We start from the raw sequence: 20,893 nt of genomic DNA, 5'->3' as shown, positions 1-20,893 counted from the left end.
TTTCCAAAAGTTTTTTGAGGTTTTGATAACAAACTAGACTCAGGGACTATTGCTCAAGGAGTTTACCATCTGGAGAAAGTAGAGCATATATACAAATAACTAATAAAAAGTAAACAATGTGGTAAGAGTCAGAGACAGATTTCTTGAAAACCTCAGGCTGTTTCAAGAAGTTGAAATTCCTGGATGTTTGGTTGATAGTAGAATTTGAACATTCTTATGATGAGAGGGTTTTGTTTTTTTTTTTTTTCCTACAGGTAATCTGTACCTGATTCATTTTCTTTTATTTCAAGTATTTATGTTATACAGTGGAGTTTTTCTTCCCAATCTGCCCACGGTTTTTGGAAAATTCAAGTAGGTCACAGTGTTAGGTCTGTTTGATTTTAAAACGTCTTCTCTAAAGAATTCAAGAATTTGATATCTAGAACTCTTAGTCTCTAGGCATCTATTTTGACATCAAAGTATGGGTTACTTAAGATTTGAGCCTGATGATCCTAGATTAGTGCAATATTAAAGCCTTCTGAAAGTACCCTCAGTAACTTTTCACAGACATTTAAAAAATTATATTAAAAGATTTCTCTTGAATTGACATCATTGTTCTTATTATGTTCTTTATGTGAAGTATTTCACATTTTTATTTGGTTGAAAAACAAATTCTAGTACATGAGCAAATAATGCCTGATTTTTTCCCCCCTCTCAGCATCATTGGAAAGTAAGCAGCCCATACAAACTCTGATTTTCACCATTTAGCATAAAATATTTCTAGGATGCAGTATTGACTCTTCTGCTTTAAATAGCAGTTTGGGCCTACATTGACTTTGATGTTTGTGGCCATTATTTAAACAGCCATTTATATTCAGTACTATGATGCTTTCTGGGATTACTGAGGCATTTGTAAAGCTTTTTGCCACAACCCTAAAAGGTAACCATACTTTAGCTGTTTAACCTTGGAAGTTTATATAGTTTTTCCAGTAAATAATGCCATTACTTAAATTATTTTAAAAACTGCCTGCAAAATTTCTCTCAATTTGTTCCATGTTCTTTCAAGTAGTCTTAGTGAAATTGTCATATAGACAAAGTTGTGTCAGCAGTGATATGTAGCCATAAAGTCTGACTTTCTTTATGGGTCAAAAACTGGCTACTAAAGTCACAGTATTACAAGAATAATATTCTTTTGGGCTTCGTAAGTTCTTATATGCTTGTTTAAAGGAAATCATTTTTATTCATAACATGTATAAACCTTTATAGTAAAGTCTGAAACTTTCCTGGACTAATTTAAACTTTTAAGGATCGGTGAAAAGCCAGTACTAAATTGTATTTACAACGGTCTAGATGAAAATATTTAGACCCAGACTTTTGCTCTTTTGAATTTTTGATGCTATCACCTCTTTAGATAGGTTAACCAAAATTGCCTCTTTTAATAGTAATATCTAAAATTTGAGTTTGGGCTATTAGGTTTGTATAATTATAATTGAACTTACGAAAATGTCCTCAAATAATGAGTTGTTCTTAATTAAATTGCTAAGCCCTAATATAAGTCAACTTGAAGATGAATTTGCATGTTTATTATATGCAGTGTTATCTGCATCATAAGTGAGCATTTTTAAATTCATGTGGGAAATGATAACTGGACTTTGTTTACAGAAAGCCACAAAGAAAACTGATAAACCCAGACAAGAAGATAAAGATGATCTAGATGTAACAGAGCTCACTAATGAAGAGCTTCTGGATCAGCTTGTGAAGTATGGAGTGAATCCTGGTCCTATTGTGGGTAAGTTGATAAAATTTCGTAAATGTTTTTAGGAAGCAGTACCCCAAACTGTGTTCCCTCTTGTCTAGCAGGTAGAGTTTGGATTCTAAAGGCCAGTCTCTTATTAATCATTTATATGACCGGATCTTAGTTCCCCTAACTATAAATGAGAAAAATGAGAGAATTGAACTAGGTGATCTTCAGGATTACCTTTGTTGAGATTGTTTTGTAGTGTGCTCACATCACACTGCTTGGTGAGATATATACAGATTTTATATGATGATTGAGGAACATCTGAGGTAACATAGCTGGCTAAATTAATCCAAATCAGTAAGTTAGTGACAGACTTGTTAATATACCTCAAGTTATTCAGTTCCCAGCATAGCCTCCACCCACTTTCAGTTGTCATTAACTTATAAAAAGTCTTGTCTTGATTGGAATTTAAGAATGATAACGGTAAAAAACAAACTGAAAAGAGGAAACTTGGAACTAAATACCTTGGATTTCCATCATTTGGTTACTGTTAGTTGGTGAGTTTCAAGGCTGATTGTGCATTAATTTTGGAGTGTTGGCAGTAACGTCAACTCTCTCAACTTGGAAATTGAGAAAGTTCTATTTGATCTTCTAGGTTATATAAAATTTTGAACACTGGAGATTTGGGGGTTTGTTTTTACCCAAATAAGAATTTAGAATTTTGTTTTATTTGATGTACTGCTTCCAAATAGATGATAATAAGCCTGTTAATATAGTTACCAACCAGCATTTGATACCCTTTTTACATTTTTCATTTAAAGACACAAAAGGGAGATGCTGAAACTGTATTGTGTATCATCATCCATTAACTTACATGTTGCTATACCAGTTTATTTTTCCCTCCAGCTTTATTGAGGTATAATTGACAAAAGTTGTACCTTTAAGGTATACAACTTGCTGTTTTATTATACATACGTATTATGAAATGATCTGCGTTATCAAGCTAATTAATATACACATCACCTCACATAGTTTTATGTGTGTCTATGTGGTGAAAGCACTGAAGATCTACCTTCTTAGCAAATTTCAAGGCTATAATACAGTACTGTTAACTATAGCCCAAGCTGTACGTTAGATTTCTAGAACTCATTTGTCTTGTATAACTGAAATTTTGTACCCATTGAACAGCGTCTCCTTGTTCCCCCTCCCCAGCTGTTCATCTTAAGACTACTTATATATAACATTCTGAAATATGTGTTGTTTCTTAAAAATATATTCATTGCTTTATTCATCTTATGGAAATCAGGGAAAGATATACACCTAGTGTAAAACAGAAGGTAAAAGCTATTTTTGTTTTTAAATTGTCATTGATGTTGAAATGTATTACTAAATTATTTATAATCAATTTTATTTTGTTATCTAATTGAAATATAATTTCTATTTGTAACATTTTCGTAAAAGGTTTTTTTACTGCAACATAGTTATATTTAAATATGACTTAATATCTTAAATTTACACAGTGTTATGTGTCAAATAAATTCATTTTGTATACTTTTTTTTCTACTTTTAAAAAATGTGATTCATAGGACTTTTCCTGTAATTAAATTGCCTTTTATAGGCATATTAATATCTTAGAGTTAATAGGGTTTTAATCATAGTCATTCATAGGAGTACAATCTGTTTATAAAAGTGATTTTTCTATAAAGGCAAGTACTATTATATATTACTAAGAAATTATACAAAGTTAAAAGCTTTTCAGTCAAAAATAGTCATACATTGCTCTTCAGTATGTGATCTATAATGAGACCTATGTATTCCATGTTACTAAAAAAAAACTGTTATAATTATGTATTAAAGTCCCAGAAAAAAAACGCATGTTTTAGAAAAGAATCCATTATATAGTATTTTTAAGCACTTGATTTTAGAAAAGGAAACAGTGAAAAGTAACATTTTAATGTTTTTAAAGATAATGTCTGAGCTGGATCTTAAATAATACAAGTACTAAGCAAGTTCTGCCTTAATACAGGAACAACCAGGAAGCTATATGAGAAAAAGCTGTTGAAACTGAGGGAACAAGGAACAGAATCTAGATCTTCCACTCCTTTGCCAACAATTTCTTCTTCAGTGGAAAATACAAGACAGAATGGAAGTAATGACTCTGACAGATACAGTGACAATGAAGAAGGTAAAATTTTAATGATGTTATTAATAAAGCATATAGTCAAAAATCAAAATTTTTCAGACTCATAAGATACAGTAACCATGAAGATAAAATTTTCAATAATATTACCAAGATACATGTAAATTTTGTTCACATCATTAAAGTAGTCCTCTAAGTAATTTGATTTAAATACCTTCTGTTGAGAATTCTAAGAAACAAATGTCAAATTTTTTTGTTACCTAAACTGCCAGGTTATCTTTATCTTTTTTACTGCAAATCTCATTTTTCTAATAGAATAAAGTATTACAAATAGAGACAAAGTTTCCCCACTTACCTCTTTCCAAGTATCATCTCCACAGAAGCAACCACTATCATTATTTTGATGCTTAGCTATCCAGCCTGTTTTTAAATACCTTTTCATATGCATCTGCCTAATACATTGTATTGTTTTGTACTTTAAAAAATCTGTATAAGTGATTTCATGCTAAATTTGCTTTCTTTATTCTGTAATATTAAGATCTCTTATTACATATGTCTGATTTATCATAATTATAATAGTATTTACATATGACATGTTTTCTCTTGGTAAGCATTTAAATTTAATTTTATAGTTTTTGCTAGATGATGTTATTTCAAGACAGCTTTCTAGCAAATATTTTGACATTTTTAGACTATTTTAAGAAAATTTGGCCATGGTATATAAATATTTTTGAGACTAGTACATGAAATTAATGACCTTTTAAAATTTATTATTTATAAGAACAACTTAGTGCTTATAAACTTTTAATTCATATGACTTCTTTGTTAATTTCATGACTATTTAATGACTCAAATTGCTTATATCTCCATGAGCACTGCCTGCCAGGGCACAGTCTGTCAAATTGGTTGTTCAGAGTATGAAATATAGTCTTTTCCTTCGACAGCACTATGTTAGCAAAGAGGCAAAGAATAAAGTCAGCTTAAACACAAGTAATGCTTAAACTTCCTGCCTCTTTTGCCTCTACAGGAAAGAAGAAAGAACACAAGAAAGTGAAGTCCACTAGGGATTTTGTTCCTTTTTCTGAACTTCCAACTACTCCCTCTGGTGGATTTTTTCAGGGTATTTCTTTTCCTGAAATCTCCACCCGTCCTCCTTTGGGCAGGACTGAACGACAGGCAGCTAAGAAAGTACATACTTCTAAGGGAGACCCACCTAGGGAACCTCTTATTGCCACAACCTTGCCTGGCAGGGAACAGTTGCAGAAATTAGCCCCTGGAGGGAATTTGTTTATTTCCTCCAAGTCTAGCCATAATAGATGTTTAGAGAAAAGTTCTTCGACATCTTCTCAGCATGAACTCGCTGCCATGTTGGTCTCTGCTGCAGCTTCTCCTTCACTGATTAAAGAAACCACCAGTGCTTGCTATAAAGACATAGTAGAAAATATTTACTGTGGAGAGAAAAGTGGAATTCAACCGTTAAGTACTGAGAGGCCCCATGTTTCAGGTCAGTCGATTCTCCCCAGTGAAAGGAAAGCACTAGAAGAGTCTGAGAGATCACACATAATTTCTCCACCGCTTGCTCAGGCAATCAGAGATTATGTCAATTCTCTGTTGGCCCAGGGTGGAGTAGGTAGTTTGCCTGGGACTTCTAACTCTACACCCCTGCTGGATGTAGAAAATACACGGAAGAGAATTGATCAATCTGATTTTCGAGAAACTGAATCCCTGTCTCCTCCACGAAAATTACCTAGACTCAGTGAAAAGTCAGTGGAGGGAAAGGATTCAGGTTCCTATGTGGCATTTCAAAATATGCCTGGACCTGAAGTGATGTCTTCTTTTGCAAAAACTGTTGTCTCTCATTCACTCACTACCTTAGGCATAGAAATGTCTATGCAATCTCAGCATGATAAAATAGATGCTCCTGAACTGTCTTTTCCCTTCCATGAATCTATTTTAAAAGTAATTGAAGAGGAGTGGCAGCAAATCGACAAGCAACTGCCTTCATTGGCATGCAAGTATCCAATTTCTTCCAGAGAGGCAACAAGGATATTATCAGTTCCAAAAGTAGATGATGAAATCCTGGGGCTTATTACTGATGCCTCTCCACCAACAGGTATTCAGGCAGTTTCCAACGAGTCCTGTGATAAACAGTTGGACTTAGCACTTTGTAGAACATATGAAGCTGCAGCATCAGCATTGCAGGTTGCAACCCATACTGCCTTTGTAGTTCGGGCTATGCAGGCAGACATTAGTCAGGCTGCGCAAATTCTTAGCTCAGAACCTAGTCGAACGCACCAGGCACTTGGGATGCTGAGCAAAACATATGATGCAGCCTTATTTCTTTGTGAAGCTGCCTTTGATGAAGTAAAGATGGCTGCGCATACTATGGGATCTTCTACTTTAGGTCGCCGGTATCTCTGGCTAAAGGATTGCAAAATTAATCCAGCTTCTAAGAATAAGCTGGCTGTTGTTCCCTTTAAAGGTGGAATGTTACTTGGAAGAGAAGGATTGAAAATAATTAAAAAGCGTGGAAATAAACACTAATAAAGTTAACAATAAAGACATCTATCTTATCTTTGATATGGGGAACTTGGCAGCTTAAGGTCTTTTTAGTTTCCAGAATAGGCTGGTATCAAAGTATCGAGCTTCTGCCTATTAACTTGCAGTATAAATTGCCTCCATATAACTGCCTCTTTTTAAAGTTGCACAGACAGCATGATAACGAACAATTTAAAGCTTTTCTTGATCATTTTTTTCCTCAAATAGTTGTCTTTCCTATTTTAAGATTTTACAATTCTTCAAAACTAAGAAAATTCCATTAACTAGATTATAAGTAGAATCTTCACAGTTTTAAATAACTTTTACTGAATAACTTTTTACTTTCCAGAACGTGTCTACATATTTTCTCTTATTTTGTCACTTGTGTTTTTTACTTACGTTTATAGTATCATTCATAATATTCACAATCAGTGCAACTCAGAGTGCCAGTCTATAATATTACTGATCCACAGACAAGATAAGCAATACACTAGAATTTTAATCTAGAGATTCTTTTTAGATCAGTCAATGACAGGGTTTATTTTTGTGGTAAAATTTTATTGATAGAGGAAAATAGGGTGCTAGTTTATATTCTGGTGCAAATGCCTTGTTTCTTCATGGACTGGTAGTGAACAGTTCATGGACCACACTGAGAAATACTGCTGTAGACCAAGTGTTCTGGGATGATTCATTCTCACCATCACTGTAGTTTGCCAGATAAACTAGATACTGGGAAAAGATGGGACTTTTTTTTTTAATAGCACTTTTAATGTATGTTGTAATTCATGGATGATTAGACAATCTAAAATTCTGAAAGCAAATTTACTTTTTTAAGTCATAAGAAATCATACTATGTCCTAGTTTCTTTGTGTCTATATAAAGCAATATATCATTCTCTGTTTTCATTTCTATGATTGTAAGATGAGAGTCTAACTAGAGAGGCATTTGATAATTGAATTTCTTTGTATTTTTATGGAAAACAGTAATATTAAGTATAAGCAAAATATAGTCCCTTGGGTACTTCTAGTCATTACTATATTCTTAGACTCTACGTGTCCATCTTTGCAGCTTTCTGGGAGTAATTTTATTTGTTATTTGTCTTCTGAAATGTACATGTATACATGTACCTAAGTGCTATGTGATTTTTTTTAATGTATTACTGTAGACTGCTTCTGCAATTTCAATAAAGTTGTTAAATTTGAACAGTTTTGTGTGGTCTCCACAAACATGTTGTGTGTGTGTTTTATTCTTGGAGTTGTAACAGTTAGGTATTTGTGGATGGATATCCCTTTTCCATTTCATCTTAGAAACACACTTAACATTCCAGTGGTATAGCTGAAAATATTCAAAGTATTATGTGGTTTTTCTTCTGTTTGAGGACCATGTGTTTATTGGCTACTGGAATTTGTAACCAGATGCTTATTTGTTTAATCAATTTCTGCCCAACTATTTTTGGGTTCTTTACTTTGTGCTTTCTAATTATTAGATTCTGAGTTAACAGACATAAGATTTTATAATGCTTAAGGATTGTCCCATAGATATATTAATAGACCCATTCAAAGAAGTATTGGGAAGTTGAGGGTGGAGTTGATGCCTTAATCTTAAATAAAGATTGAACTATTTGAACTAACATGGTAAAAATCACTATTCATCTTTGGGAAGCTTGCAAGTAGACTAGAGAGACTAGTACTAGACTAAATAGTTAGCAAGACATAGCTGTCCTGACTACTTTTTAGCATGACTGTATTGAATTCATGCAAAACTAAGGTTCTGTTTAAGAATTAACTCCATTTCTGTCTCTGCTAAGAAAGTAATCTAACTGAACTTTTTGATAATGGAGAAGTTTTAGAAGTGACAACTGACAATTTTGCTGTACTACGATAAATGGCTTTCACAAAAATGTGGAAGCTAAAAGTTTTATTAGTCTCTTGAAAATCTAGCCCTTCAAATGGTGATAAAATCAAGACTAGGAGAATGGGATATTGAAGCCTATGAAAAGATACACACACACACACACACACACACACACATATATAGTATATATGTGTGTGTGTGTGTGTGTGTGTGTGTGTGTGTATTTGAGTCATGGTAATAGCCATCATGGTTACATGCTGAGTAATATATATGCACTGGCTTCTGTTCAAAGAAATACTACCTTATTATGGGGAAAAGGAGAAGTGATGTGTGATTGGTTGTAGTTTTCTGTGAACAAGTTTCCTCCTTACCTCTTCAGTTGTACCCAGGGTTTTTATAATCACCAAAAAAAGTGGAGAGACTAAAGCTGTACTTGTGTATATTGTCATTGCACTTATTTATTATTAGAAGTTTGATACCATAAGGTGGTTTTTCACTCTTAAAATAGCTTTTTCCCTTCCATATTCTAAATTTTAATAACTAACCTTTGTTTACATAGTAATAATGCACAGTGTGGACAAAAGAATGGTAACAACTGTGTATTTTAATGTTCTTTTCCCACATCTAACATCTAAACTGTGGGAGCAGTTTGAATTCACTGTATGTTTCAGGCTATTAGTCTCAGAAAAAAAGAAAGGAGAAGAAATATGAAAAAGTAGTGATCAGATTAAGGAGTGGGGGAGATAAACAAAATTGAGTAAAATAAGAATGCAGAAGGAAGAGTTTTTAAAGACAGAAATCGCAGTTAACTAGTTCTGGTCTATTGAGGTAAAACTAGTAGACAGACTTACCTTACATATTACTGTGCCTAGAAACCAGGGTTCCAGAGTAATGTTGGGATTACATTATGGTTTACTGCGTACTACAAAGAGTAATGATTTCTCCGGTATTGTTTCTAGACTCTAAAATAGAGCTCAAGCTTGAGAAGAGAGAACCACTAAAGGGCAGAGCAAAGACTCCGGTAACACTCAAGCAAAGAAGAGTTGAGCACAATCAGGTATCTTTAGCCTTGTGGTTGCTGTATTTGGGTATAAGTAATCTCCTGAAACACTAATTTGCCTGTGTCTTTGCCTTTGGTTAATGGTTGATACTCAAATTCCAGCACACTCAAAGTGTTCATTCCATTGTTCATTAAATGGCACTAGAAATCTAAACTTTGTGTGTTTTGTCAGTGCTGTAGCCTGTGCTTACTGCAAAAGCAAATGTTTAATAAATGCCTCGTTTGTGTTTGATTCTGTGCTAAGCATGGTTCAGAGCCAGTCATACTGCTTTTTAAGAGAAATATTTAAAAAGTGGAAATGCTGATGCAATTCTGATACAGTTTTTTAAAAAGCAGGGAAGAGTTTTACACTGTGTCTTTATCTCTAGATTTTTGATTTTGCTTTTACTTTTCACTTACCTTATATTCTGTGGCTTTCCCCTCAACTCCAAAGCTAGTCTGGTCCTAAGACCATATTTTTCTTTCCTTATTCTAGATGAAATTTTACCTTTGTTATTGTGGATGAGGCAAGATTCAGTTTTCCAAAAGGGAAATGTAAGCAACTAAGAAAAAAATAAGCACAGGAATAAATGAGCTCAGTTTATAGAGAACAGATTATTGACTAATCTAGCGTTAATTTGGCTGATGACACTTTACAAGTCAGCTGTCCCTAAGGTTGTTTTCTTTATCCTTTTCTGTCTAGCTAGATTTGTCTAGTTGGCTGTTTATCTTTTCCATCTTCTCTTTGTCATTTTAAAGTCACACATCCTCAGCGGAAGTGTTCTTGATTTCTTAAGCCATGTCTCTCTCTCTTGGATTGATGTAGTTAAGTTGAATTTCAGAACTGTTTGTTAGAAATGAGCTTCATGACTATATGGAGAATGTATAGAGCTTTGAATGAAAAGATTTTAATACTGAACAAAAGATTGGAATAACATACTTTGTTGTCATTTTGTCTAGTACTGTTAGGGAGGAGCTGCAGGGGCATGCTGAAGAATAAAGAAATAACAGCAAGAGGAACAAGGAAAGTCAGTGAAGGACACTGAAATAGACAAGCATGGAGAATTTGGGTCTAGTTTATGAAGGCAGGATGATACAGTGCTAGCAAGAATGTATTGACTCGACAAATAATAGGTTAAAAAAGAGAGGAAGGATGGTATTTAAGATGGTTTAAGGGGTAACTTTTTGACTTGGAATCTAAAGGATAAATAGTCAAAGGAAATTAGATTTAGATGACAGGCAGGATTAGACAATGGCCTTATTATACAAAATTTAAATCATACAGAAAAGTAGTGGGAAGAGTTTAATGACCCTTCAGTCACAGAACCTCAACAGTTTTCAACATTTTACCAGTTTGGTTTCATCTTCACCTGCACCCTCCAACTTTTTAAATTCCTTTGGTTTTTTTTGTCTGTTGCTGGAGTTTGTTAAATCTCTGACATATCGTTTCACACATTAAAATGTCATTATTTCAGTATATATCTCTAAAAGATAGGAGCTTCTTATTTACATATATATTAGATATGAAGCATTATTGATTTTATTAGGTGTGATAGTGGCATTATGCATGTGTGTATAATAATTCTTTCATATCTATGTTCAAATTCCTCCAATTTCAGAAATATCTCTTTTATGATTGAATTATTAAAGCAGGTTTCAAACAAGCTTTACATATCTTTTGGTGTTTTTGTTTGTCTTTTTAAGTCTGTAACTATTTCCCCTCCCTCCATTTATTTGGTAAACCAGGTTAGTTCTCTACAGAATTTCTCACATTCTGGACTTAGCAGATTGCTTCTTCATGTAATTTAATTTGCCCTTCTGTACCCTACATTTCCTATAAACTGGAAGTTAGACCTATAATGGGGCTGTGCAATAGACCTTTCTGTGATGACAGAACTTTTTTATCTGCTGTTCATTATAGTAACCACTGGCCAGCCACACATGGCTATTGAATATTTGGAATGTGACTTGTGTGGCTGAAAAACTGAGATTTTAATTTAATTTTAATTTAAATAGCCACATGTGGCTAGTAGCTACCACTTTGCACAGCACAGGTCTAGAGGGTTGTTTAGATTTGGGTTCAGTTACTTTGACAAGAATATTTCATAAATGGTGTTGTGGCTGTCACATTGCATCATTTTAGAGGCGTATGATGTCTTTTTGATGATGGGAAGATTAATTAGTAATCGGTTCAGATGTTGAAAGCCTGATTCATCCATTATAAAGTTACACATCACCCTTTTATTTAATGGTTATGACAACAATTTTTTTTTAATTTTGTGGGGGTGCGGTAATTAGGTTTATTTATTTATTTTAATGGAGGTACTGGGGATAGAACCTAGGACCCCGTGCCTACTAAACACGCATTCTTTATCCTCCATCCCCATGATTATTGCCTAGATCCATTATTTCATTTGAAATTATAAAATGGTGGTTTTTCTCATTCTCTCATTCCTTTACATCTATAACTGGAATTCTTTTATAAAGAACTTTCCTTCGTGAATTGCTTAGTTACCTTGAAATAAAATTCATATAGGAGAGCCAGGATAAATGCTTCCTTTTTGCCTTTTATTTGCCAGTTTCCAAATTAAAGTGTCCTAGTCACTTTGAAAGATGATCAGTAAGATCTTTTTACTAGCATTTTTTTTTATATTTGATTTATGATCAACTGCAATCATTACTCTTTTTTTGCATTCAAATTGTGCCATCTTTAGCCACTGGAAATTCTTCAGTTGGTTCCTCTATCCTTTTATTGACCCCATTTGTCTTTGATACTTTCTTATTTTCTGGTAAGATGTCCTAGACTCATGTTTATTTTCTGCCCCTTATCAAATCAGCCATTTTTCCAAGAAACCCTAATTCTTTTAATAGAAAATATTTGGAGAATGCCTACAGTCTGGATACTAGGGCGTTCATTCCTACCATGTTGTCATTGTTCTAGGTTTTTCCAGGAGATAGAGCTAAGAGTACTTATTTTTCAGAAAGAGAAAATGTCATGAATTCCTCAAATGTATGAATGCAGGCTATCTAACTTAAGGTGTTATACTTGTACCTCTTCTCTTATGCTGTCTTGGTTCTTAAAATAATATTGTTACTTATGTAGTTTTCACTGTGTATATATGTCTAAATAATACAGTATTACTACTAACAATAAAGCTACTAATTGCAGTTTCAGATTTTGGGGGGCAGTTTTTCTTCAGGATATAAAATCAGAATACTGTGCTTAAAAAGTCACATGAAAGAATTTTTTCTTTTTCTTTCATATTTATTTTAAAATTGTTGAAGATATACGTGTGGTTTTATTTACGCAAAATAAGATAAGAGTCAGAAATCTGGCTTCTGTCTTCCTTCTATCCATAGGTGGTCTTTTTTCTTTTTTTATATTTTTAATGCATTTTTTTAAATGCATAGATTTATATATTTACTTATGCTCCCCTCCTTATATTAAAGGCAGGCTTCTGTCTTTGTGTTTTTACTCTAAACATACCCTAGATACCACTCTATATCCGAATATAGTATAGCCATCTTCCTCCTTGCTTTGTACCACAGCATGATTGCATTTTATGGATGTACTGTAATTTATTCAGCCACTTTCCTTTTGGTGCATATCTGGATTGTTTTCAGTTATGTGCTGTTCTGAATAATGCAAAGATGAACCAACAAACAGCCTTTTACATGTGTCATTTCATATTTTAGCCACTTTATCTTTGGGAAGTCTAGAAGTGAAATTAGGTAATTTTCCTAAATGCTACCAGATTCCCCTGGATGAGAGTTGAAGCATTTTGCATTCTCACAAGTCATGTATGAGAGTACCTTTCTGTAATAAAGGACTATGATGCTTTTTTTTAAAACTTAATATAAATAACCATATTGGTCATGTTTTACCTAAACTGATAGTTTGATAGTTCTTCAAAGTAAGGTGGCTTTTAAGTATCCTGACTATTTCTTTTTAACCTAGTTCTGTGTAAATTTTTTGTTTAAAGCTTATATTTTTACAGACTGGAATTTATAGCCTCCTATATAACCCAGTTCCTGCATTCTCATGTGCCTCAACTGCTAATATCTTCTGAATAACTTTTTACCTGATAGGTTTCTTTTGTTTCTTCCTCCTGTTGTCTCCCTGATAAATTGAGGTCTTTCTATAGAACATCTTCTGAAAATAGATGACACTGCAATTCTTACTTGGGCCTCAGAGCACATAGCAACCACATTAACTACAAATTTTACATAGCAATGGGTTTCTTTTCAATCAGTAATTGTTTGGTCCATCTTACTAAGCAGTTACAACACTGAATTACAGTTTTGTTATTTTTTTATTTATATTTCCTTCTCAAAGTCACTTGTGTACAGTATTCTGGTAGAGAAATTTTTTTTTAATCTTCAGGATATCTTTTCTGGTTGTGTGAAAGATAATCTATTAGTTTTCTGTGACAATGATTAATTCTAAATTAGACAGATAATGACAGTCAAGAAGTAAGAAAATTGGTTGATAGTCCTCAACCAAAGAATTTAATAAACCTGAACAAAAGAAAGCATAAGTGTCCTTCCTACCCCTGTTCCCAGCCATTCCCACAGGCAACCAGAGTTTCTTGTGTTTTCCTCCACAGAAGAAAATAAAGAATCTTTAAATGGAACTTGGCCTTTAACGTCAAATATAACAAGTTAAAATGTAAACTTTTTTTTGTATTAACCATAATAGTTTCAATAGATGTTTGGTAAAATTTTTGATGGAGAGGTTATTTCAGTTATTTATTAAGAATAAAACATAACAAATGGAAAGTCCTGGAATTTGGTAGATAACCAATTTTAAGGAAAAAGTATTTCTCTTCTACCCCCTTACGTACCTTCATGGACATAGATAAAATATCTAGTGTTTATATTACATTAGTTGCATAACTGATAACTTTATTAGTGCTTTAAAGTAATGTTTTTAATTCTTTGAAGAGTTTTAAAATACTGAGTATACATTGTTAATACCAGATAGACTGTCAAACTAGAATATTGTAAAAATACTCTCACATTATTTTTACTGACACTGAACAATTGATTAAAAAAGAGGAAGCAGTGTTGTGAAAGTAGTTTTAAAAAGTACTTGGCTTTGAGATGCATCATAAGTTAGTTATATTGTCTTAAACCAGTTGTTCTCAACCCTGGCTGCACATTAGAATCCCCTTAGGAGCTACAAAATTTATGCCCAGGCCCTTCTGGAAGAGATTCTGACTTAATTGGTCTAAGGTGGGGTTGGGGGTATCTGGTATTTTTAAAAAGCTTCCCATATGATACTATGCCACCAGGATTGAGAACCTCAGATTAAAACTATTGTTCCTTTCTATTCAGATAATCAGGAATTTAATTATTATATTAGTAAGCATCTATTATATATGTGTGTGATTTGTTTACAAATTTGTCTTTTGACTAACATTAAGCATTCATTCAAGAAGTTTGTCTTAATTGATAGCAGAGATTCCGATTGTGAGTCAAAGGGGAAGCTCTTAAAAGGTCAATCCCAAATATAGGTAGATACAAAATCAGATGTTTGAGACTATGTCTGTACTTTATGGGGGTTGGTAGTATTGCTTCCAGCCAAATTAGCATATGTATTGGATGATTGCTCTTGTCCTGAGATAAGAGTCTTTAAAATTAATAGACACTGACATGGATATAAAAACATCAGATATCTAGATAAAATATCAGCTTGAAAGTAAAAGTGACAATATAAGCATACTCTAGTATAAGGAATCATTGATGGATGTCCTCTAGTTAAAAGAATTTGAAATCATCATCTGGTAATAGTGATTTCAAAGTTTGAATAACTTGATACTTGGAATTTAGAATCTCAGGCTTCTCAGGCTTAACTGTAGAGCTACTGAATCAGAATCTGCATTTTAACACAGGCTTCAGGTGATTGATACGCAGTTTACAGTTTGAGAAGCCCTAGGCTGGTGGTTTTCAAACTATTACGTGGGGACTGCTAAATTATTTTTTAAATGAGGAAAAATCAGTTGGCTTTTCAGGGAGAAGTAAATCTGGAACTGGAAGGGAACAGTGTTCTCTTCGTATTTTCTTTCTGTAGTGAGGAGTGAGTAGCACTGAGGCTTGGCAGTGACATTTTAGTCTTGCCTGTTCATGAAAGAGATGACCATTACGTTTTTGATGCTGCTCAATTTTATCTAAGATGAGTTTGACACCTGGGAATTTTTAAGTTGAGATAGTTGTTATGGATTATAATTGAAACTGATTCTATTTAAATAATCCTAACCACATGAGAAGAATAAGGAAACTGATTTGTTATATATAACAAATGACTTCCTTACAAGTCATGATCAGCCTGCTTTTTTGTTTAGACAGCTGTGATACTAGAGTGAGATAGCAAAGTACAAGTCACAAAAGAAGCCAGTGATAAACTGATGTGCTTCCCAGCTCCCCTCACTTGTATTGTAATAAGTGAGCTATGATTGGACTCTAGTGTATTTTACCATACTTGAAGTGTTTTCAGATGCCTACATACCTGTTCAATCTACATTTAGAAATATTTTGAGGGCGTAGCATTATTTGCAAATGCTGGCATTTGGAAACTTTTCATGGCTTCTCAGTGTGCTATTATGGCCATTATTAAGGTGTTTGATGTTAGAATATGACTTATTAATGTGTCGATGCTTGAATAGAGCTATTCTCAAGCTGGAATAACTGAGACTGAATGGACAAGTGGATCTTCAAAAGGCGGACCTCTGCAGGCATTAACTAGGGAATCTACAAGAGGGTCGAGAAGAACTCCGAGGAAAAGGGTGATGCAAGGCTTATTGCTTAGAATTGGGTTTTCAGATTGGTAGGGATTTAGTGATTATTTTATATTTATTGTTTTTGTTTTGTTTTCAAACTAACAGGTGGAAACTTCAGAACATTTTCGTATAGATGGTGCAATAATTTCAGAGAGTACTCCCATAGCTGAAACTATAATGGCTTCAAGCAACGAAACCTTAGTAAATATGTTTCATAAACTATACAAGTGGTATTCTTTGTAAATTGTCCTTTAATTAGAATTGGGGAGGTGGTAAATTCTGGCAAACCTCAGACTTACATGTTTTAAACATTTTAAATTCATTTTCCCCATATAATTCTGAGTTTTAGAATTTTTCAGTATAGCCACTTTAATATATTTATAATTCATTGTTCAAGAATTCTTAGTAATATAAGGGTACTTTTCTGCTAATATATTTAAATAATAAGGCTTTCTTCACATGTGAAGCACAGAATATATTTATTTCTAGGTTCTGTTTCCTAAATTTTTATTAAGAGAACATTTCAAATATTACAGAAATCAAATACCTTTTTTTCTTTTCTTTTAACATGTCTGTTATATTTGGATAATTCTGAGTCTGAATAATTTGAATCTTGGCAGGTTGTCAATAGGGTGACTGGAAATTTCAAGCATGCAGCTCCTATTCTGCCAATCACTGAATTCTCAGACATACCCAGAAGAACACCAAAGAAACCATTGACAAGAGCTGAAGTAAATGAATAAAATTTAGATCGATGCTATCATTGATCTTTTAATGAGGAAATATTTGTATTTTGTTTTTTGGAGTGGGAGGGAGTAGAGCTTTCTTTATTGGGCAGTATGTGTGTTTATATGTATGTATATATTATTTTAAAAGCACACTTCTGTTAGTGACAGTGGGAAGTAACTAATATAGTGTGACATGCTAATACTGTCCTCTTGCTACTATGTGCCTCTTTAAGTTCCAGTTTTCAAGGGAGTGGTCATTTGTGTGCTAATAATATGTTCTCTTTGTTATGGATGTAAGATGAAAGTGTCACTGGGCTGTGGGGGAAGCTGTACTATCTTTCACTGAGAGATCAGATAATGGGGCTTTAAAGTGACTTTGTATGATAACTGAATTGATTAACTCCTATACAATTAAGCTTTAAAGTACTAACTGCATGATACATTATAATATTACTGAATCTTTAGCAAAGATTATTTTGATCTGGGTATAAAGGTAATTTAGCAAAACAATCAGGTTGTTTTAAAAATTTGTTTATTTAGTTAAGAAGATTGAATTGACTTTGTAGTTTAAAACATATACTAAAAATTGCTAAAAGATACATCTTAATTTGATGTCTTCTATATTTGATCATTGATTTTATTACAAAATTCTTAACAGAGGAAGAAATAATGTACCTTTAATGTTAAATGTTAATGAAGAGTATTGAAGGGAACTTACACCACTATATTAGCAGTACTGAATTTTGTTTTATTTTTTAACTTATTTGAATGTGTGACAGTCCTTGTTCCCTCATCCCCACTACATTAACATATTTTTACATTGAGGAAATCTGAAGACAGCCTTGGAAGTGTATGGATAATTAGGTGATAATGAAGTTAGAAATGGCAGTTGTAAAAGTTGGATAGACTTAAGTGCGTTCTGTTCTCTGAAACTTCTGTTTAGAATTATGCTTTAATTATTGCACATTTACACTAATTTTTAACTTGTGGTTGTTTCTTACTAGGTGGGAGAAAAAGCAGAGGAAAGAAGAGTAGAAAGGGATATTCTTAAGGAAATGTTTCCCTTTGAAGCATCTACACCAACAGGAATTAGGTATTTAGATACATTGAAACAAGTATTAGTGTATTCTGCTAGTATTAGGGTGTTTTATTCATTCATTCATTCATTCCCACCTTTATTGAGGTGTATTTGACATGCAAAAATTGTATATACTTAGGGTGTACAACATGATTTTATGTATGTATATGTACACACACACAGGAATTTTAATTTTTAATTCTTCACAAAATTATTGTACCTCTATTCTCAGAATTAAACCGTTCTTTTGGGAACACTTTAATTCTCTAACTAGTTCATATTCTTGAAAGTTGAACCAGTTTCAAAATTAGCCTTGTTAAGCTGAAGGATTGTAAACAAATATTTACCTAGTATTTAATTCTTACTTTTAAATCTAAACTGAAAGCCAGTAAGAAGGAAATCATTTTTATTCCTGGGTTTCTCTTTTCTAATTGAAAAGACTGCTTTTAGATATTTGTTGAATTGTTTCCTGACTAAAGGCATCACAACCAAACTACCTTATTTTTTCCTCTTATTTCCTAAATATGTTAGCCTTAAAAAGCCTTTAACAAGGCAGATTCAGAGAGTATTTTATCAATATTCTGAATAATATTTTCTAACAAAAGATATGCACCTAATTTTTTAAATGAAAATGTATAAAAGTTTTAAATAGGTTGACTGACCTCACTGTTTTTATTATATGACAGTTTTTCTACCATTACTTCAAGAAATGTGTTTAGAATTAGGAGTGGTAATGACATTTTATATTATTTATCTAAACCATGATTTTATCTGATATTTTCCTCTTTCTCCTTTCACTCCCAACAGTGCTAGCTGCCGCAGACCAATCAAAGGGGCAGCGGGCCGGCCGTTAGAACTCAGTGATTTCAGGATGGAGGAATCTTTTTCATCTAAATATATTCCTAAGTATGTACCCTTGGCAGATGTCAAGTCAGAAAAGACAAAAAAGGGACGCTCCATTCCCATGTGGATAAAAATTTTGCTCTTTGTTGTTGTGGCCACTTTTTTGTTTTTGGTCTATCAAGCTATGGAAACCAACCAAGGAAATCCATTCTATAAGTTTGTTAATAATGAGTCTAAAAAAGCCAATGAATGATATCTCTGGCACATTCAACTTGGTCTCCTATTTTTAATAACTATTAAAAAAACATTTGTGTATACTTGTTGACTCAAGAACAAAAAATAATGTGATTTCACCTCAGTAAATGTAGTATTTCATTGAAAAGCAAACAAGAAATACAAATGGACTTCATGTAATATTTTGGACTTTGGACTAGTAGGAGATCACTTCGTGCCATATGAATAATCTTTTTTAGCTCTGGAACTTTTTTGTAGGCTTTATTTTTTTAATGTGGACATATTTCTTTTTTGAGAAAAGTGTATATTGTTTTTGTGTATTTGGGAAACAAGAAGGGCAAACGTGGTAGTATAACGTGAAGCTACACACTTAAATACTTTGAATTCTTACAGAAAAGATTTTAAGTATTCTCTGCTGAATAAAAACTAGAGATATGTGAAACATGAAATTCCGTAAGAGAAAAAGTAACTTGGCTTGTACTTTTGTAACTGCAGCAAAGTTTGATGGTGTTTATGGGGAAAAGTACAGCGATAATCTCTTCTGTAACTTTTATTAATAGTAATGTTATTGTTGTAGCCCTATTGTACTCACTTTTTAAAAGATTTCTAGTATCATGAATGTCCTACTTCAGTAAGACCCATTTAAATGCAGTTGATTTTTAGCAGGGATCTTTCAGTGCAACTTATATATGTTTTAGAAAACTGTTAGCTGGCTGTACATGTTTTTAAAAGCTGTTTAGCTCTCTGTAAGTCTGTAATTGGAAACTTGTACTTTTTATTTACAGCAAACATTTATTCTGTCAATCCAATTTGTTACCAAAATATTTTTAGATAAATGTGTGTGTGTGCACGTGCACATGCATACTTAGAAGTTAGACATTTTAAACATCAGTCTTAGGTCCCATTTGGACTCATTACTGAATTATTTTCTGTTACTGAAAAATTTTGCCAAGTTTCCCCAACATAATTTGATTTGAAAGTGCAAAAACTATTTGCTTTTAAATTACATAGTAAACTTGTCTTGGATGCACAGTAGTTAATTCATAAATTTACAGACTCTGAAATTGAGGTGGGCATTATGATTTTTGTTTACTCTTGAAATGGTTAACTCTTTGGTTGATTTATTTTTTTAGCTAAAACTTACCTCATGTATAACAATAGATAATTGAAATTTCAGTAGAATCAAGTAAAACAAAAATTTTGAACTTACTCATTTGAGTTTTAACTTTACAGTCATTCACCATAAAGTACATTAAAAATGTAAGTTATTTTTAAATATCATCTGAAATAAAAAGATACTTTTTAAACAGGAAAAAGCTGAAAATGTATATTTAAATCAGCACACAATTTTGACTTTAATCAGCCCTCACCTGATCTGTAGCTTTTAAATATTTTGTAGATATTTTTCACTCACTTAGCAATTGACCAGAAACATTTGTAGGTCTGGTCGCTGCAAACACAGTGGGAAACTTACTCCTAGCTCAGAAATGCTTGCCTCTCTGAGTAAAAGTGTTTCTTTGAGATGAGCCACAGAGGGGGCACGTTTTACTCAACTTTGCCTCAACAGTAATAGCTATCTACTTTTACTTTGTTTTTAAACTTTGTTTACCATATTGTTCTCAATCTTTTGCTTATAATTTTAAATTGTGGGAGGCTGCATTTAGTGTTCAGAAATGTGGAATGATAAATCAGATGTAATATGTATGTGAGATCAATTTTCTAATAGGAAAGCTATGGTCCAAAATAGCAAAGTAGAACCAGGTAAAAACATGTAGTCTTTTTTTTTTTTTTTTTTTTAATGCGTAGTTGGTCTTTTGTCTGTGTCTGTTTTACTCCACTAGAATAAATGTGTCCTTGATGTAAATGCAAAGCATTTCTTCCTGATTAAGATTGTAGATGTAGGCTTTATAATTCAATAATAAAATAGTAATTAACCTCTA

General features: G+C 32.9%; 1 protein-coding gene and 1 long non-coding RNA gene across 6 annotated transcripts in view; one reads left to right on the top strand and one right to left on the bottom strand.

Moving 5' to 3' along the window:
- The window catches only part of TMPO (thymopoietin), a 25,498-nt gene extending 4,605 nt beyond the window's left edge, over positions 1 to 20,893 (top strand). The window contains exons 2-9 of one of the 5 annotated variants that reach the window (XM_074375251.1): positions 1,642 to 1,768; positions 3,747 to 3,905; positions 9,212 to 9,309; positions 15,957 to 16,076; positions 16,176 to 16,271; positions 16,691 to 16,801; positions 17,803 to 17,891; positions 18,684 to 20,893. In XM_074375251.1, the coding sequence (XP_074231352.1) occupies positions 1,642 to 1,768; positions 3,747 to 3,905; positions 9,212 to 9,309; positions 15,957 to 16,076; positions 16,176 to 16,271; positions 16,691 to 16,801; positions 17,803 to 17,891; positions 18,684 to 18,972 (1,089 nt within the window). In that variant the 3' untranslated portion in view covers positions 18,973 to 20,893. Of the gene's footprint in view, positions 1 to 1,641; positions 1,769 to 3,746; positions 3,906 to 4,887; positions 7,602 to 9,211; positions 9,310 to 15,956; positions 16,077 to 16,175; positions 16,272 to 16,690; positions 16,802 to 17,802; positions 17,892 to 18,683 lie in introns of those variants that run through there. The other 4 variants (XM_074375252.1, XM_045522441.2, XM_074375253.1 and 1 more) reach the window with 4 other exon arrangements.
- LOC141579421 (uncharacterized) overlaps positions 5,179 to 20,893 on the bottom strand; it is a 36,866-nt gene continuing 21,151 nt past the window's right edge. The window contains exon 4 of the long non-coding RNA XR_012510732.1: positions 5,179 to 5,308. This is a non-coding gene — a long non-coding RNA (uncharacterized LOC141579421). The remainder of the gene's footprint in view (positions 5,309 to 20,893) is intronic.

This window comes from Camelus bactrianus, chromosome 12 (assembly GCF_048773025.1).
Source record: "Camelus bactrianus isolate YW-2024 breed Bactrian camel chromosome 12, ASM4877302v1, whole genome shotgun sequence".
Classification (NCBI taxonomy): Eukaryota; Metazoa; Chordata; class Mammalia; order Artiodactyla; family Camelidae; genus Camelus; species Camelus bactrianus.
This window is presented reverse-complemented; position numbering and strand designations above follow the sequence as displayed.